This window comes from Hemicordylus capensis, chromosome 4 (assembly GCF_027244095.1).
Source record: "Hemicordylus capensis ecotype Gifberg chromosome 4, rHemCap1.1.pri, whole genome shotgun sequence".
NCBI lineage: Eukaryota > Metazoa > Chordata > Lepidosauria > Squamata > Cordylidae > Hemicordylus > Hemicordylus capensis.
In genome coordinates, this window is record NC_069660.1 from 227,194,517 (window position 1) to 227,210,815 (window position 16,299).

At 41.4% G+C, this 16,299-nt stretch overlaps 1 protein-coding gene across 5 annotated transcripts in view; it reads right to left on the minus strand.

Annotated features, from left to right (window-relative positions):
- Positions 1-1,129: 1,129 nt before the first annotated feature.
- The window catches only part of LOC128323776 (beta-Ala-His dipeptidase-like), a 38,371-nt gene continuing 23,201 nt past the window's right edge, over positions 1,130-16,299 (minus strand). For all 5 annotated transcript variants that reach the window (XM_053247514.1, XM_053247513.1, XM_053247512.1 and 2 more), the window contains 7 exons: positions 14,297-14,497; positions 10,897-10,981; positions 8,654-8,814; positions 7,066-7,230; positions 4,811-4,952; positions 2,612-2,759; positions 1,130-1,984 (listed from right to left, as the gene is read on the minus strand). In XM_053247514.1, coding sequence (XP_053103489.1) covers positions 1,912-1,984; positions 2,612-2,759; positions 4,811-4,952; positions 7,066-7,230; positions 8,654-8,814; positions 10,897-10,981; positions 14,297-14,497 — 975 coding nt within the window. In that variant the 3' untranslated portion in view covers positions 1,130-1,911. The remainder of the gene's footprint in view (positions 1,985-2,611; positions 2,760-4,810; positions 4,953-7,065; positions 7,231-8,653; positions 8,815-10,896; positions 10,982-14,296; positions 14,498-16,299) is intronic.

A 16,299-nucleotide genomic window follows, 5' to 3' on the forward strand; every position in this document is an offset into this window, starting at 1 on the left:
GCCCCGGGCACCACTTGAAGGGGGGCGCCATTCTTAAAAATTTTAAAAAATGGCTGCGAAAAACAAAATGGCCACCTTGCATGCTCAAATGGCCTCTGTGAAGCCCTAGGCCATGCCAGGCCTTGCAGAGGCCATTTGAGCATGTGTGGTGGCCATTTTGTTTTCAGAAGCCATTTTTTTAAAAAAAATATTGTTTAAAAACGGCCACCACACATGCTCAAATGGTCCCTGCAAGGCCCTAGAGGCCAGCGGGGGGGAGGGGAAACCTTTGCAGACCTCCCACACATGGCCTTTATGAATCCCCGCCAAAGGGGCTACAGGTAAATATATATATGTGTGTGTGTGTGTGTGTGTGTGTGTGTGTGTGTGTGTCACTGTAGACATACTTAGTTTGACACTAAGTAGAGAGAATCAGGGCTTGTGAATACTGAGCTGAAGCTTATGATCTAGGATTGTATTCATTTGCTCTTACTTTGGTTCTTGTGATAAGTGAGTTAAATGTGATGTCTTAATAATATGGCTATTAATGGTGAGTTTGTCTTTGAATCAGTGTGAAATTCTTAGTATTAAGGCCCACTGGGAGTTTTTTTGCTCTCTTTCTCTCATTTTAACTGTCTTTCTGAAATACTAGAATATATTCCAAGCAGTGACACAGTTTACTCTGCATATCCTTTAATTATTTTCAGAGTATCTGGGAAAAGTCAAATTCTCCATTTATTTTTAAAAATTATGTAATAGTGATGCTACAATGCATAGTAGAGAATTAGACAGGCACTTCTGTTTAGTTTTCCAAGTACACCTCCACATAGTATTTGAGTATTTCATGAGCCCCAGCATACTGAAATTCATAGTTTTCCAGCATTTTTTGGTCTGGCTACGTCCACTGCTAAATAGTTTTTGAAACATTAAAAGATGTTATCTGAAAGATGGGTGTCAGATGTTTGGACAGGGGGCGCAATTTCAGTGCTTGCCCTAGGTGCTATTTTTCCTAGATACGTCTCTGGTTAGTCTTGATGTCAGCCAATTATTCTAAGGCCCTTAATGTCTTCTGGAGGCAACAGCACCACTCAAATGGCTGCAGTAAAACAGACAGAGCACTTTGTGAACTACCCATAGTTCTCAACAGCACTAATTGAAAAGGATTGCTTTTATTGTCTAGAAGTACAGAGAAGAACATGATTATGCCTAAACACTAAACTTCAAAAGAGGGAACAGGTGTTTGTAGCCCCTAATAGAACATAATGGGCTGTTGTGCCTGTGAAGTGGTACAATTGAATAATAGACAGGGGAAACTTCTTGGCACCCATGCATTGTGGCTCTGCCTTGTCATGCTATTAAACTCACAAGATCTATAAATAGCAATAGCACTTACACTTATATACCGCTCTATAGCCGGAGCTCTCTAAGCGGTTTACAATGATTTTTAGCATATTGCCCCCAACATTCTGGGTACTCATTTTACCGACCTCAGAAGGATGGAAGGCTGAGTCAACCTTGAGCCTAAAGGAACCTTGAGCCTAAAGGAAGTTAAAACATACCACACTAAGGCCCCTTTGACAGGAAATGAGCACAGGTGGAAACATAGCTCAAAATATTCTTGGGCTACTTTACCAAGAACAGCAGAACTATCAATGCAAGTGGACATTTGTGTACTGCTGAGAGAGAAATATATACATTATATTGAAATCCACAAATTGGATTAACAAAATGCATTCAGAATGAGAAGGAGAATGTTGCTGTGTAGCACACATGCAAATAACTGTTGGAAATTACCATCCCTTGTGTTCCATGAATATTATATTATTCTCTTTATTTGTTAAGGATCTGGAGGAGTGAAAAACTGGTAGGCAGACGGAACTTTATCCCCTTCATGGGTCCTTATTTTACAGTCTTGCAGCTGGAGGCTTCCTCTTAATCCTTATGGAGCTCTGAGATTTCCAGTAAAAAGGAGGCAAACACTTTTGTTCCATTAATGTAATTATATCTGATCAAAAAAGAAAGAAAAGAATCAACAATCAAGAAATCTGCAAGTTAATAATTCTTAACGTCTTTGAGATCTCTTCAGCTCATGGAGACATAACATTATGCACAGTAGCACCAGTATAGATAAGGCAAGGTGTAAAAAAACCCCACAACTCTCTCCCACTACTATAAGCCTCAAACATTCTACCATTACTCCAAAGGCACTGTACATTTCAAAAGTGCTTGAGTTCAAGCACAATTTTAGGCATGGATCACATACAAGCACCACAGCGACTGAAAATCATAAAAAGGGAAGAGGCTGTCATGTGCAGGCTAATGAGTGGAAGAACTGCCAATTAGTGTGTTTACAAAAATGGGGAGGGCAAGATCTTCTTCTCAGATGACAAACTACATAATTTTTTCAATGTGTAAATCTAGAAGGAAAACAAATTAGTTAATTGAGCTACAGGGTAATGCACATGGAAACTATTGGGGGTGGAGAGGCCACATTAGTGTCTCGATTGCTATGGAAACAGTCTTCTCTTTGGCCACTCATGTCCATTGTCTGGAGACAGTGTAAATGATGGGAGAACTATGAGCATTCTTCACTTCTGACACATTCAAAACTCTTAACTTGCAAGCAGCAAACCTGCTTATTTTCTCTTGCTGGGAGTGCTCCCCGTCATCTGATGCTCCAATTGGAAACATCATCACTTTCTTCTTTGTTATTTTCTCAAACATACTAGCAATTGGAATTGTTGATCCATCCCGAATCATATCTGGATCCTTTTGAAAAACTGAAACAAAGACAATACTTATTCCTGTTTAAATAAAATGGCTTTTAAAACTTCAGCCATATGTATACTATTCCATGGGCTCTGAGCTAGCAAGCCTGTTTAGACAAGGAGAAGGCCTAGAATGCTTGTCTTTTATCCCAGAACAGCAGCTCTATGCTGTATCATAAGCTGCTTCCCAAATTCCTTTAAAAATGGTGGCTGTGCTGTATTTTGGAGAGAAAAGGACAAAAGTCATACTGGGAGTTCAGAGCTATATCCACCTCTGCCTGGATCACAGCTTCTTTCTCTGTCCGAGCAAGTCCCCATACTTTTTGTTCTGCAGACTTTTAAGTGGATAAAGGTGGGAGGTCCAGTTACGGTTGCCACTGTCTCATTTGGTGGTGACTCAGGACAGGGCCTTCTCTGTGGCTACCCCAGGGCTCTGGAATATAGTCTCTGTCAAAATAAGAGTATCTCCATCTCGGATTGCTTTTAGGAAAATCCTCAAGACACACCTGTTTTCTCAGGCTTTTAACTGAAATTAATTTTAAACTGTTTTTATCCCATGAAATTGTTTTAACTTTTTTATTCTGTGAAATTATTTTAATTGTTTTTGCTCTCTTTTATATACGCCACCTAGAGATAAACATATCAGGCGGTATATAAATATGATAAATGCATAAAGTGCAATGTGAACAATGTGTTGCCTTAACAGCCTACAGGCTGTCTGATGGGAAACTTAACTTAGTTTGCTTTCAGTCTTCCCTCAGTGGATAGGAACCAGCATATAGACTCGTGAGCATCACTCTGATTTCACCCAAGACCACAGTGGTTTTTTTACCTAGTCAATTGATTTCCAGCCTTCATCATTTATTTAATTTATCATTAATATACTGCCTGATATATACATCTCTCTCTATATATACACTTCTAAAGCAATATATCGCAGCCACCTAATGGCACAGCATGAGGTTGCCGGTTCAAATCCCTGCTGGTATGTTTCCCGGACAATGGGAGGCACCTATAGCGGGCAGCAATGATGCAGGAAGATGCTGAAAGGCATCATCTCATACAGCGCGGGAGGAGGCAATGGTAAACCCGTCTACCAAAGAAAAACCACAGGGCTCTGTGGTCGCCAGGAGTTGACACTGACTTGAGGGCACACTTTACCTTTACTTTAAAGCAATATGTCACACATACACTCTCTCTCTCTCCACACACACACACACACAGGCCTGAAGAAACACATCTCTGATTCCTGAAACACTGGTATGATTCCGGTACAAACTTGATCCTTGAACCATAGAACTTAATCTGGTAAGTCTCTGACATGTGCAGTACTGCATGCTGGGATTTGATAAACTTTGAATAATAAATAAATAGGCTGTCTGATGTTTCAAGGGTCAGAAAAAACATTGCACTTGTGCTAGCATATCTGGGTTCAGCAGACAGAAGAATTCACAAGGATCATATCAATTGCCAGCCCTTGCTGCTTGGACTACAATATTCTGGTGCATTTTTTAAGCTGTAAAACAAACTTTGAAATCAAACTAAAAAATTATTACATACTTGACACAATGTTCTCACCAGAGATAATTCTCCACAAAGTGTCTGATAAGAGTTAATCATATTTAAACATCCATATTAAAATGAAATGTGACTACATATAGAGGAAACCGTTAGCAACTACCAGGGGGAGGCAGGCGGGAGAAATGACCATTAACATACCCATAAAATTGGAATCAGTTTCCTAGAAAAATTGTCTGAAAATTTAGCTACATTTTTCACTTGAAGCAAAATAATTTGACAAAATAATTAAGTTTTCAGGAAGTTTTACAGGACAGCAAGAGTCTATTTGAATGTTTTAAATGAAACATTAGGCTATCAAAATCTAAATCTCCTGGTTTCTGTTGCCAAAGTCAAAATGAAATTTTTAATGTCTAAGATTTGTGTAGTGCTCAACCACCCTTTTCCTACCTTAAAGAGAGTAAGGGAGGGAGAGAGATAGAAATGTACTTGTCTAAGTGATCTAAACAGGGAAAAGATATTTGCCTGCTGAAAATAGTTCAAACCTTTTTTGATTGCCTTTTTAGCTGCTTCATACTGAGGCTCACGGCTGTCAGCAAACCATGGCATCGCACCCAGCGTCATCTCTACTGTCAATTTGTTTGGGCTTTGCCGTTTAGCAAAGACATCTCTTAAATGCTGTTTCACCTAAAAAGAAGGGGGGGAAATTATTTTCAGGAGACATATTGGTAGTGTCTTCATATTATCTATATTACTATATATCATAGCAATGACATATCTGACCCCGACTGGCTGAGCTGATGTGGCAGCATAGAATATTCTAGGGTGACAATTAAGTTGTTAGGGAGACAATGAATGTATTGTCTCATACTTTATTTTGTAATCGGTGTACAGATCTGTATGCAGGTACAGTTATTCACGTTACATTGAACACAGCAGCAGTACACTTACTTACTTACTTACTTATTTAGTATATTCCTATCTTTATCTTGCATTTCAAGGGCCTATACTCATGTTCACTTTTAAAATGAACACAAGACACGTGAAAACATGTGTTCAGACATCTAAACACAGATACAACATAGTTCTGAAAGTGGCTTGCAGTCCAGTTTCTGGGCAAGAATGGAAAGTTGGTTAGGATTAAAACCTCAATAGGAGCAGGCCAGGAATTGTGAGGTGATCCCATGAAAAGCTAAACAATAATGAATACACACGTAAGAAGGGCAAAGAGGAGGAAATGGCATGACAGAAACCTGAACAATGGTAGCTGGAAAAAAGAGGCAGAGGAAATAGAAAACTGAAAAAGAAAAATTTAATTAGAGAAGGGACTCTGAAGCAACCTCACAGCACTTAATGTAAGAAGGAACTAGATGGTGAGGGGACAGGCACAAGTGCGAGGAAGGTTGGTCAAGAGGACAACATGACTAAAGGAAGTGGGTGCTTGACTAGAGATCAGAATTAGACCCGAAGGGAATTCTGCCCATTGTGACTTCTACAGTCACCCAGAGGGTTTGCTAGGTACTTAAAAAGTCTTGGACTCAGGCCCACAGCTCTTCACATTTTAATTAAAATTAAATTAAACCTTTTCATGCTGTCTAAAGGAATCCAACACTCTTTGCCCATTTCTAAAGCCATTAATCACCAATATATACACCACCATAAGGCAGTGCAGCGTATGGGGCACTAAAGAATTGATCCAGAGCCAGTGCCCAGGTGGCCCAATGCTGTCAACACCCTTGCTGTCGCTGAAACATTGTGATCTAGCACTCCTAAGGAGGTAAGGGACCAAAAAATAAACACACACACAATGGAGGAGCAAGGGAAATGTCACATATTTCACTTAAGTAACAAGCCAATTCTTTGCCTGCAGCCTTTCTAGTCCTTCTATACCGTGGACTGTTAATATCCAGCTGGCAATAGATATTATTTTTTTTTTAAGCTGTATGGGAGTACAGCTGTCCAAAACCAGTTCGGAAATCAGCCCTGGTGCATCGCTCGCCCGCTTGCCAGTGTTCTTCACAGTTACTGCAGCATTTGTCTGAAGAGGGAAATGTTGTAACCGTGATGGTGGGCATCTACTTGATTGGCAGCCTCAGGCACCCAATGTCGTACCAGGCAGGACTTGCAGAGTTCTTTCGTATGACTGCACACCCATACAGCTTTTTAAAATTGTGTCTGAAAAGGACTTGTATTTCCTGTTCATTTTACAATACAAGAACTAAGAAATGGATGGGATCAAAATCACTCAGGCATCAGGCCCTTGGACCTGGAAGTCTTTTCATCTAATCCTAGACACGAAGACATCTATGTTATTCATAGCTTCAGATTGGAGTGGGGGCAGAATATACTTTCCACATGATCCGACGCCTTCTTTAAGCTGCCAGTCAGGAAACAGAATCCTGTCACTGAAATAGTGCCTGGACTGCAGTTAAACTATTTGCAAGTAAGTCGAATCATCATCATTGATGTACAAGTCCCAAAGCATAATGCGGGCATTGCAGAACCAACCACACCACTGCAGGGCTCTAACACAGGCGATAACAATGCTGCACAAGAGGCCAGTACCAGAACTACTAATCTGACTTCTTGCATGATTGCACATCACGCTTTACCTCCATTATGCCCAACAGAAGTAGTGCACAACATGCTATCACACAGGAAGTCAGTAGTTCCAGCACTGCCCTCTTGCACAGCACTGTTACCACGTGTGTTGGAGCCTCACAGCAGCACAAGCAGTTCTGCAAAGCCAGTGTTACACTGCGGGACATGTAAGCCATTACATTTATTTAACTGGTATTACCTGAGTTTCCACAGTAGTGAGGTTCATATCAGGGACTTGCCGAATTGAAAATTTCCCTATAACTTTTCTTGGTATAACTGTTTTGATCCCTGGTTCATGAAAAGCTCCTTCTATTCCATGGACAGAGAGAGATGGGTAACACCACAAGTGTGAGAGTATATCTTCCTGAGGAACATAATTGAAAAAAACAGAAACAGATAATAAACCGCGAGTGGCTAAAGCCTTAATGAAGTAACTGGCACAATACAGTATTTTTCAAACTTTAACTCGCTGTGTGATAGCTGTCACAGGAAAAGCAGCTGAGGTAACAGTTTAAATGCCCCGTGAAAAATACTGTATTGTATACCTTATTGTATGAGGAATGTCCACTTACTGCATTGTATAGTGTCTGTGCTCTGGTTGTATGTGTGTGTTTAAATAAATACATACTACTGTGATAACACTACAAGGATCTGTGATAACACTACTACTACTGTGATAACACTATAAGGATCCTAGACGAAGATTGGTTTCTTACTACTTCTGACTTACTGTAACTAAGCCTGTACAAATCTGATGTTACCATAGAACCCTATTTGTAGACATTCAAAACATATTTACTTCTACAAATCTATTAAAGGCCCTAGTACGGAAGACAGACTATCGGAAGAGACCTTTCCTGAAGAAACGGAGTCAGTGTGGTCTTCACTATGTTAGCAAATATCTAATTGTAAATATTGGGGGCAAGACCCCACTGTGGTGTTGCAGTTTATGTGCTTTCCAGTCTCTGCTACTCATAACTTTTTACTGCATCTGTGGAAAAATGGCTAACACATATTCAGCAAGTAATTGTGAGTTTTAAAATGCCGGTTGTAGCACAAATAGTCAGGGTGTAGTGAGCTCACCAGGGGCTGCAGGACCAGCTCTTACTGGCAGCCCCCTTCCCCATGTTGCTGTGCATGCATGCAAGCGCATGCAGTCACGCCCCCTATGTATGATGAATAGGCAAGGACATAGCCACCAGTCACAAGACACAACCCCAATGGTGGGGGAATGAAACAGTGAGTGAAAGCAGCAAAAGGGCAGCACATTCATTGTCACTGCAGACACAGGCACAGCAGGGACTGATGAGCATCTGGCAGCCCCCTAGAGGCATGGTGGTCCCTGGAAGTGCTCGGGGTGGCTGCAGCCTGAGGATGCTTATCCCCCCGCCGCTCCTATGCTCAATGGTAGGCACATGTCTGCAAATAGTGCAAAAGGAAAGCTTTGAGAAAACATCGAAATGTGTGGATCAGGCTGGATGAAATAACATTACAGAACACTGGTTTATATCTCTTCCCACAATACAAAGGCTCTCCTGTGTCTATATAATAACCCAACCACATGGGTGGGCCCAATTACATAAATCTTTTCCATGGACTCAAAATATAGAAAGATGCTGAAAGGCATCATCTCATACTGTGCAGGAGGAGGCAATGATAAACCCCTCCAGTATTCTACCAAAGACAACCACAGGGCTCTGTGGTCACCAGGAGTCGACACTGACTCAATGGCACACTTTACCTTTATACATCATTTCTTTGGACCATTCTTTTTGAAAGGACTGTACCTTGGTGTCGTACAGAAGCGTTGTTACTCCAACATCAGCTTTATATTCTGTTAAGTTAAATGCTATTGGCTCATACTGCTTCTTTTGCTCTTCCACAATACAAGAAACATCATCATAGATTCCGGGGATCAGAATGTGACCTGATGAATCCACAAGACTGTCTATGGAACAGGGGAAAAACGTGTGTGTGTGTGTATGTGTGTACACACACACACACAACACGTTTGCTGTTGCTACCATCATACCAGACCTAGACTTACCAGACCTTTCTTATCCACTTAGCAGTATATTACATTTAAGACTAAAAGATGCTTCCACTATTGAGAATAAAATTAATTGCATTCTATTTGTGCCATGTAGATAAAAAGAGAAAGATTATCATTTTAAAACAGAAGGTACATCCTACCAGATGTTATGTCCTATTCTGATTTGGTGTTCTACTTCAATATTTTTTGGTGCTACAGCTAGTACTTTATAAGACATTTATTAACATGTTGTCCTTTGACACTTCCAAGGGGTTTTCTGGAAGAACATTATGCAATGCAGTCAACCTTGGCTCCTCTCATGCCCACACTCTTCCATCCTTGATCAGAGCATCCTTATGTCCATGTACATATATTTTCATTCACTAATAGGCAATGTGTGTTTTGGGTTCATTTCACTATCCCCAGCGACTTCTCAATCAAAAACCGGGTTTGCGGAGCGCTTGCTCCACAAACCCGGTTAAGGGGCGGGCTACTGGAGCGGGTTACTCGCTCAAGAACCACCGAGCTTGCAGCCAAGCCCGGTGGTTCTCACGACTGTAGAAAGTAGGGCTAGTGGAGGCTAGCCCGATTTTCTACAATCGTGTGAATAGCCTCATTATGTTGTACCTGTATTCAGTCTCTGCACATACGAATAGATTTGTGTGTAATGACTGCCTGCAATCATTTTAAAAGTGAACTTAGGTACAGGTTCCTCAAATGCATGGTAAAGAATACAGATGCATGTGAATAACTGTACCCGTGTGCACTGTACTACGAGTATGAGTGTTGAACATAATGTTTGAATAGGGCTAATGTAAATCCTAAACCAGTGTCTGGAGACAGTTTTGGTCTGGATTCGGGTGAACAAACAAACTTAATCCAGACATGACTCTGGCCCATGCTTTTGCTACATCCTGAATAGACTACTGTAATGCATTCTATGTGCGTCTGCCTTTGAAGACTTTTCAGAAGCTTCAGCTGGTCCAGAGTGCTGCTGCAAGAATGCATGTTAGAGCTAGTCACTATATGAACGTGACACCCATTCTGTGACAACTTCACTCGTTGCCGGTTTGCTTTCAGGCCCAATTAAAAGTGCTGGTATTAAACTTGGAAGTGCTCTATAGCCAGAAGCCAGGGTACCTGAAGGACTGCCTTCACCCTTATGAACCTGCCCCAGTCTTTAGATCTGCTCGAGTCGCAGGTCCTTTTCTGTGGCTTACACTGTCTTCAGTGTTTTCAGCAGCAACCAGAGACAGCAGTTGACTTCCTGATTAACACTGCATGTGTGCAGCTAAAGAAAGTACATGTGCAGTGCCAGTATTAAATCTCCTGCACGGAGAGAGGCAATTTTTGTCAATCCCCCCTCCCCCTGTAAATGGGTTTCTGAGGGTTGTGCAACCTTCAGCAATGCATTTTGGGATTGCAAGCACTTCCAGCAGGAGGAGGGATTGGTGAAAATCCAGCCTCCCGTGCAAGAGCACCCACACTTCAGAAGTGTCAATCATGCACACATGCTTGCACCCACACTTCAGAGGTGCCAGTGCTAGCATTACACACATGTGTTTTTTTAGCTGTATGGGCACAGCGTTAGTCAGGATGTCAGCCAGAGTTTTTTCATCTTGGCAATATGTCTGTGTAATGCCTCCCTGGGACGATCAGAAAATCTGCATCCTTTTTTTTTTAGAGAAGTCTTTGGCCTGGCTTACTTATTTTAAATTATCTGCCTGGCTTTTAATAATATAATATTTTGGCCACTACTCCTGTTCTAGTTGCTGTGCTGTTAAAATGTTTTTATATTGATATTTTAAAGTGCATGTTTTTAATTATCTTTTGTAATCCACCTTGGGGAGGCTTAAACTTGAAAGGTAGCATATAACTTTATTAAATAAATAAATAAATAAATAAATAAATAAATAAATAAATTTTATAAAACCAGGCTAAGCATCTTAATCTTTTGAGGTGCCCTTTGATTTTTGGACAAATCAACACAGATATTACCAAGCAGAGCTATCAGGTCAGACATAGGTTCATGGACGATGCCACCTGCAGCTCCAGAATGAAGGTCTTTTACACCACCTTCCACCTGATTGTAACAAAGAAAAATAATGATTCACACATAATTACCCCTGGTTTAATGATCACTTCACCCCAGTTCTGGTTGGGATTGGGGTGGGGGTGCGGGCCTTTAAGCAGATTTAAATGTGTAGTGTGGAGATGCTCATTATCTTTTATCTTTGCACAACTTCCTTAGACATTCACATTTTCTGGATTATGACAATAAGGTTTGAATGTCCTGTTGTCATGGAATAATGATTTAAAATGTGCCCTGTCTGTGAAGGAAGAATAATGCAGATGCAATCCCCAGAGTTATCTTGGGTTGCATCTGCTTGATTAGTGCTCAGAGATGTGAAGATACATTTGTTGGGACAAAATCATCATGGGGTGGGGGGAGGATGACTAGAACAGTCATTCTGAAAACTGGATATACTGCCTGTGACTGTGGCTGTACCTGTATAGCCACAGTTAACAATGGCAGCATCCATCAGCCTATGTCTCCTCATCCTGCCCCTATCAGCTGGGTGATCCTTATGTCCAGCTGTCTATGATTAGTGTGTGCATGGGGTGGGGGTGGGGGTGTACATCCAGGAATAAAATATATCTAGCTCCTCCATGTGCTGTTTCCATGCTCCCTGTAGAGCACTATTACACTAAGGCAAGAGCACAAGAAATGATTGCCTTAACACGGCCTCAAAATTCCATATGTACACATTTAAGCCAGTGTGGGGTAATGAAGAGAGCATTGTGTCTCAAGGAAGGAAGCCCAGTTTCAATTCTCTGGTCAGCTGCCATGAGAAGATTGGCAAGTCATTCCTTTCAACTTAATCTATTACAGATGTTTGTTGTAAGAATAAAATGAACTGATAAAAATAAATGCACACATTTTTTTTTTTAATGGGCAGCATGCAGACTACTGCTTTCAAAACTAGAATATGCTCTGTTTGCACAAGGCACGGGGAGAGTGATTTTCACTACTCCTCCCTTCCCTGTCCTACCCCCTGCAACCCACAACAAATCTACTCCTGAGGGTTCTTCAGACCCCTAGGGACATATTTTTCAGGGGCCATCTGCGAAAAATCACAAGCAGAATGTCTTCCATTCACATAAGTACTAATCTGGATGCTGCCTGATTACTATAAGAGAGCTTGAGGGTGGGGATAACACAGCACTGAGATGCTTAAGTGCACTCTCCTATTTGTGGTATGACAAAAGTAAAGTACATAAAGATTTTCTTAACCACTATATAAGAAGGAGTTTAATGAGAGTTTGGGTAAAATATAACAAACAAGTGAATTTTAGCCCGTTGAAAAACGGGCGCTAGTAATGCTTTCGGCCCCCGCCGCCGAACCACCCTCCCAGCTGCCCGATCCCACCATTTGTACAGGAAAGAGGAGCTCGCCAGCAGAGCTCCTCTTTCTGCAAAGGCTCTTCTCAAACTGGCGCTTTGAGCGGAAAGGACGCCCTTTCCGCTCAAAGCGCCAGTTTGAGAAGAGCCTTTGCAGAAAGAGGAGCTCTGCTAGCAAGCTCCTCTTTCCTGTACAAATGGTGGGATCGGGCAGCTGGGAGGGCGGTTCGGCGGCGGCATTTTTCAGGGCCAATTTGGCCCTTAGTAATTTGGCGGGGGGACGGGAATGGTGGGATCGGGCCCCAAGGTTTCCCCCCCGCCCGGCTTTACTGGCGGCGCCAGGCCTCGGCGGCGGCTCCGCCGCCACCTCGGCCAGCTTCCCCGCCGCCTCTTCCCCCGGCGCCTCTCTCCTTTATTTGCGGCCGCCTCACCCGCACTCCCGCCGCCAGTTGCCCCGGCGCGGCCACCGCCACCTCTGGCCATGGCCATGGCTGCGCCGCCGCCTCTCCCGCACTCTCCTCCTGGCGTAGGCGGCGGCCACTTCTCCTTCTCCCAGCCCCAACATGGCCGCCGGGTCCTGCCATTCGTGCCTCCCTTGCCCTGTTCTGGGCATGCCCAGAACAGGCCAGGCACGAACGCACGCTTGGTGTCCGTCCACGGATGGACACCAAGCGTTTTATTAGAGAGGATGGTTGGAACCTAAAACTCCGCTATGGTTATCCCCGATTGAAGCTTTAGTACGTAAAGAGGTAAATATGCAATCGCAATGGGGTACTTATAGGTATTTGTTATGTTTTCAAGACAAGGACTGTAAGTTAAAAAGTTTAATTGAAGTACAAAATTTGGTTAGTGATTGGTTTCAGTACCATCAGTTAAATGAAATTTACAAGAAGGATTTTAAAGTTGGGTTTGAGGATCAGATCTCGAGATTTGAGAAGGAGCTGTGTGAAAATGATGAAAAAATAGTTTCTAAAATGTACAAGCTCTTGCTTTTGGAGGAGACAAGAGATGAGGTGGTTAAAACGACTATGGTAAAATGGGCTCAAGATGTGGGGTATAATATAGAAATGGCAGCCTGGGAAAAATTATGGAAAACTGATTTAAAGTTCACTGCATGTTATGTTTTAAAAGAAAATTATTATAAAATGCTGTATTGGTGATATTTGACACCTAAAAAACTGGCATTAATGTATAAAAATGTTTCAAACAAATGTTGGAAATGTGGACACTCTGAAGGAACCTTTTTTCATATGTGGTGGTCTTATAGGAAGGCCAAGGCCTTTTGGGACATGATATATAATGAGTTAAAGAAAATTTTCAAAATGACATTTCCTAAGAAGCCAGAATCCTTCCTGCTGGGAATAACGCAAGGAGTGTTTTCTACAACTAACTTAACATTTTTTATGTATGCTACCATGTCGGCCAGAATAATATATGCGCAGAAATGGAAGAGTAATGAACTGCCCTCAAAAGATGATTGGCTGATAAAAATTTTGGAATACACGGAGATGGCAAAACTTACAGTACTGATAAGAGACCAAAATTTGGAATGCTTTAAAGAAGATTGGAAACCATTCTTATTATACTTAAAGAACTATTTTCCTAATATTGATTTTACAACAGGGTTTGAAATTTAGTAATATTAGCAGGTTGGGTAGATTAAAATCGAGGTTGTAAGGTTTTAGATATATGTTTTGAATTATTATTATAGCAAGGGTTAATTCTATAGTTGGTGATTCACGAGGAGGTGTGAGCGGGAAGTCAATATTTGTTTAATGTGAAGTGAATGTTAAGATATTTTTAAAATCAATAAAAATTTAAACAGTTAAAAAAAGAGATGCTTAAGTGCACTGGAATAGACTCAATTATAATGGAAGTAAAAGAGGGAATGGTCTATGAGACTTAAAATGTGCATCCCATCAGCCTAGTGGAAAACCCACAAAAATTATTCTCAGAATATTTTGGACACAAAGGTCTTCCATTTTGCATGTTTACCGTCACAGCAAAGCAGGCATTCCCCCGACTTCCGTACGTAAGAGCTGGTGTGCTCTTGCTGAGCCAAGTATTATCTGAAATCACAATATAGCTAATGTTGGAGAAAAATCTCTCATTTTCATTTTTAATTAAGTCTTCTAGCCCAGTGGACCCTGCTTCTTCCATGCCTTCAAGAACAAACTTGATGTTCACAGGTATCTTCTAAAAAAGAAAAAGAAAAAAAGGAAAGGAAAGGAAACATAGAGTCAGGTTAAGGAAAACTGTATCCTCAATAAAATGCCAATAATATAAGTTCTGTTATAGTGTCTAGGTAGTCATCTCAGAGATTCTAACCAAACTTATAACTGGTTGAAAGTGATCCATGATTTTTACCTTTGTGGCTCTATAGAGATCTATGGAAGTCAAAAGGTTGCTTAGTGATGTTAGTGAAATGAAACACAACATTTCAGAAATGAAGCATAAGGAACTTACACCGTCAGACCAACGATCTATTCTGTACTGTCTGTTCTGGTAAGCAGCAGGCTCCCAGGGTGAGGCTCTCTGACAGAGGCCTTCCCAGTCCTGGTACTAAAGGTCCTTTTAATTGCAGATGCCATGGAATGGATATATAGGTGAAACTCGGAAAATTAGAATATCGTGCAAAAGTCCATTAATTTCAGTAATGCAAATTAAAAGGTGAAACTGATATATGAGACAGACGCATTACATGCAAAGCGAGATAAGTCAAGCCTTAATTTGTTATAATTGTGATGATCATGGCGTACAGCTCATGAAAACCCCAAATCCACAATCTCAGAAAATTAGAATATTACATGGAACCAAGAAGACAAGGATTGTAGAATAGAACAATATCGGACCTCTGAAAAGTATAAGCATGCATATGTATTCAGTACTTGGTTTGGGCCCCTTTTGCAGCAATTACTGCCTCAATGCGGCGTGGCATGGATGCTATCAGCCTGTGGCACTGATGAGGTGTTATGGAAGACCAGGATGCTTCATTAGCGGCCTTCAGCTCTTCTGCATTGTTTGGTCTCATGTCTCTCATCCTTCTCTTGGCAATGCCCCATAGATTCTCTATGGGGTCAGGTCAGGCGAGTTTGCTGGCCAATCAAGCACAGTACACTGTATACTTTTCGGAGGTCCGATATTGTTCTATTCTTCAATCCTTGTCTTCTTGGTTCCATGTAATATTCTAATTTTCTGAGATTGTGGATTTGGGGTTCTCATAAGCTGTACACCATGATCATCACAATTATAACAAATTAAGGCTTGACTTATCTCGCTTTGCATGTAATGCGTCTGTCTCATATATCAGTTTCACCTTTTAATTTGCATTACTGAAATTAATGGACTTTTGCACGATATTCTAATTTTCCGAGTTTCACCTGTAATCCCATTATCTTGGAGGCAGGTACTCCATCTGAATTAGTTCACAGATTGGGCTTTCCTAGGCCATCATGGACAAGGAAAAAAAAATCTAGGCAGCCTGGAACACTACAGTCTTAAAGATCAAAGTATCCAGTGCTTTAGCTAATTACACCTGTTTATGTTTCCCAGACTATGGAAAACACCTATATCGGGCAGCAGCGATATAGGAAGATGCTGAAAAGCATCATCTCATACTGCGCAGGAGAAGGCAATGGTAAACCCCTCCTGTATTCTACCAAAGACAACCAGAGGGCTCTGTGGTTGCCAGGAGTCGACACCAACTTGATGGCACACTTTACTTTACCAAGTAAATTATGTGCTTTACTTGAGAAATGGCTCAATTTGTTAGCATGTATTGAGTTATAAGATAAACTCAGAAGGCACCACTCTATGAAAGGAGGGTAGGCCCATCTAATGTTCCTTCTAATTTTTTTCATCTGTGTGCGGAATGAGTATTGTTCTGGGCAGTGGTATCAAGGCAATATGCGTGCACATGGACTCGTGTGCCTTCCTGATTCAACCTTCTTGTGTGGGGCCATCCTGATTCAACCTGAGCGGGATCTAAAATGAACTAA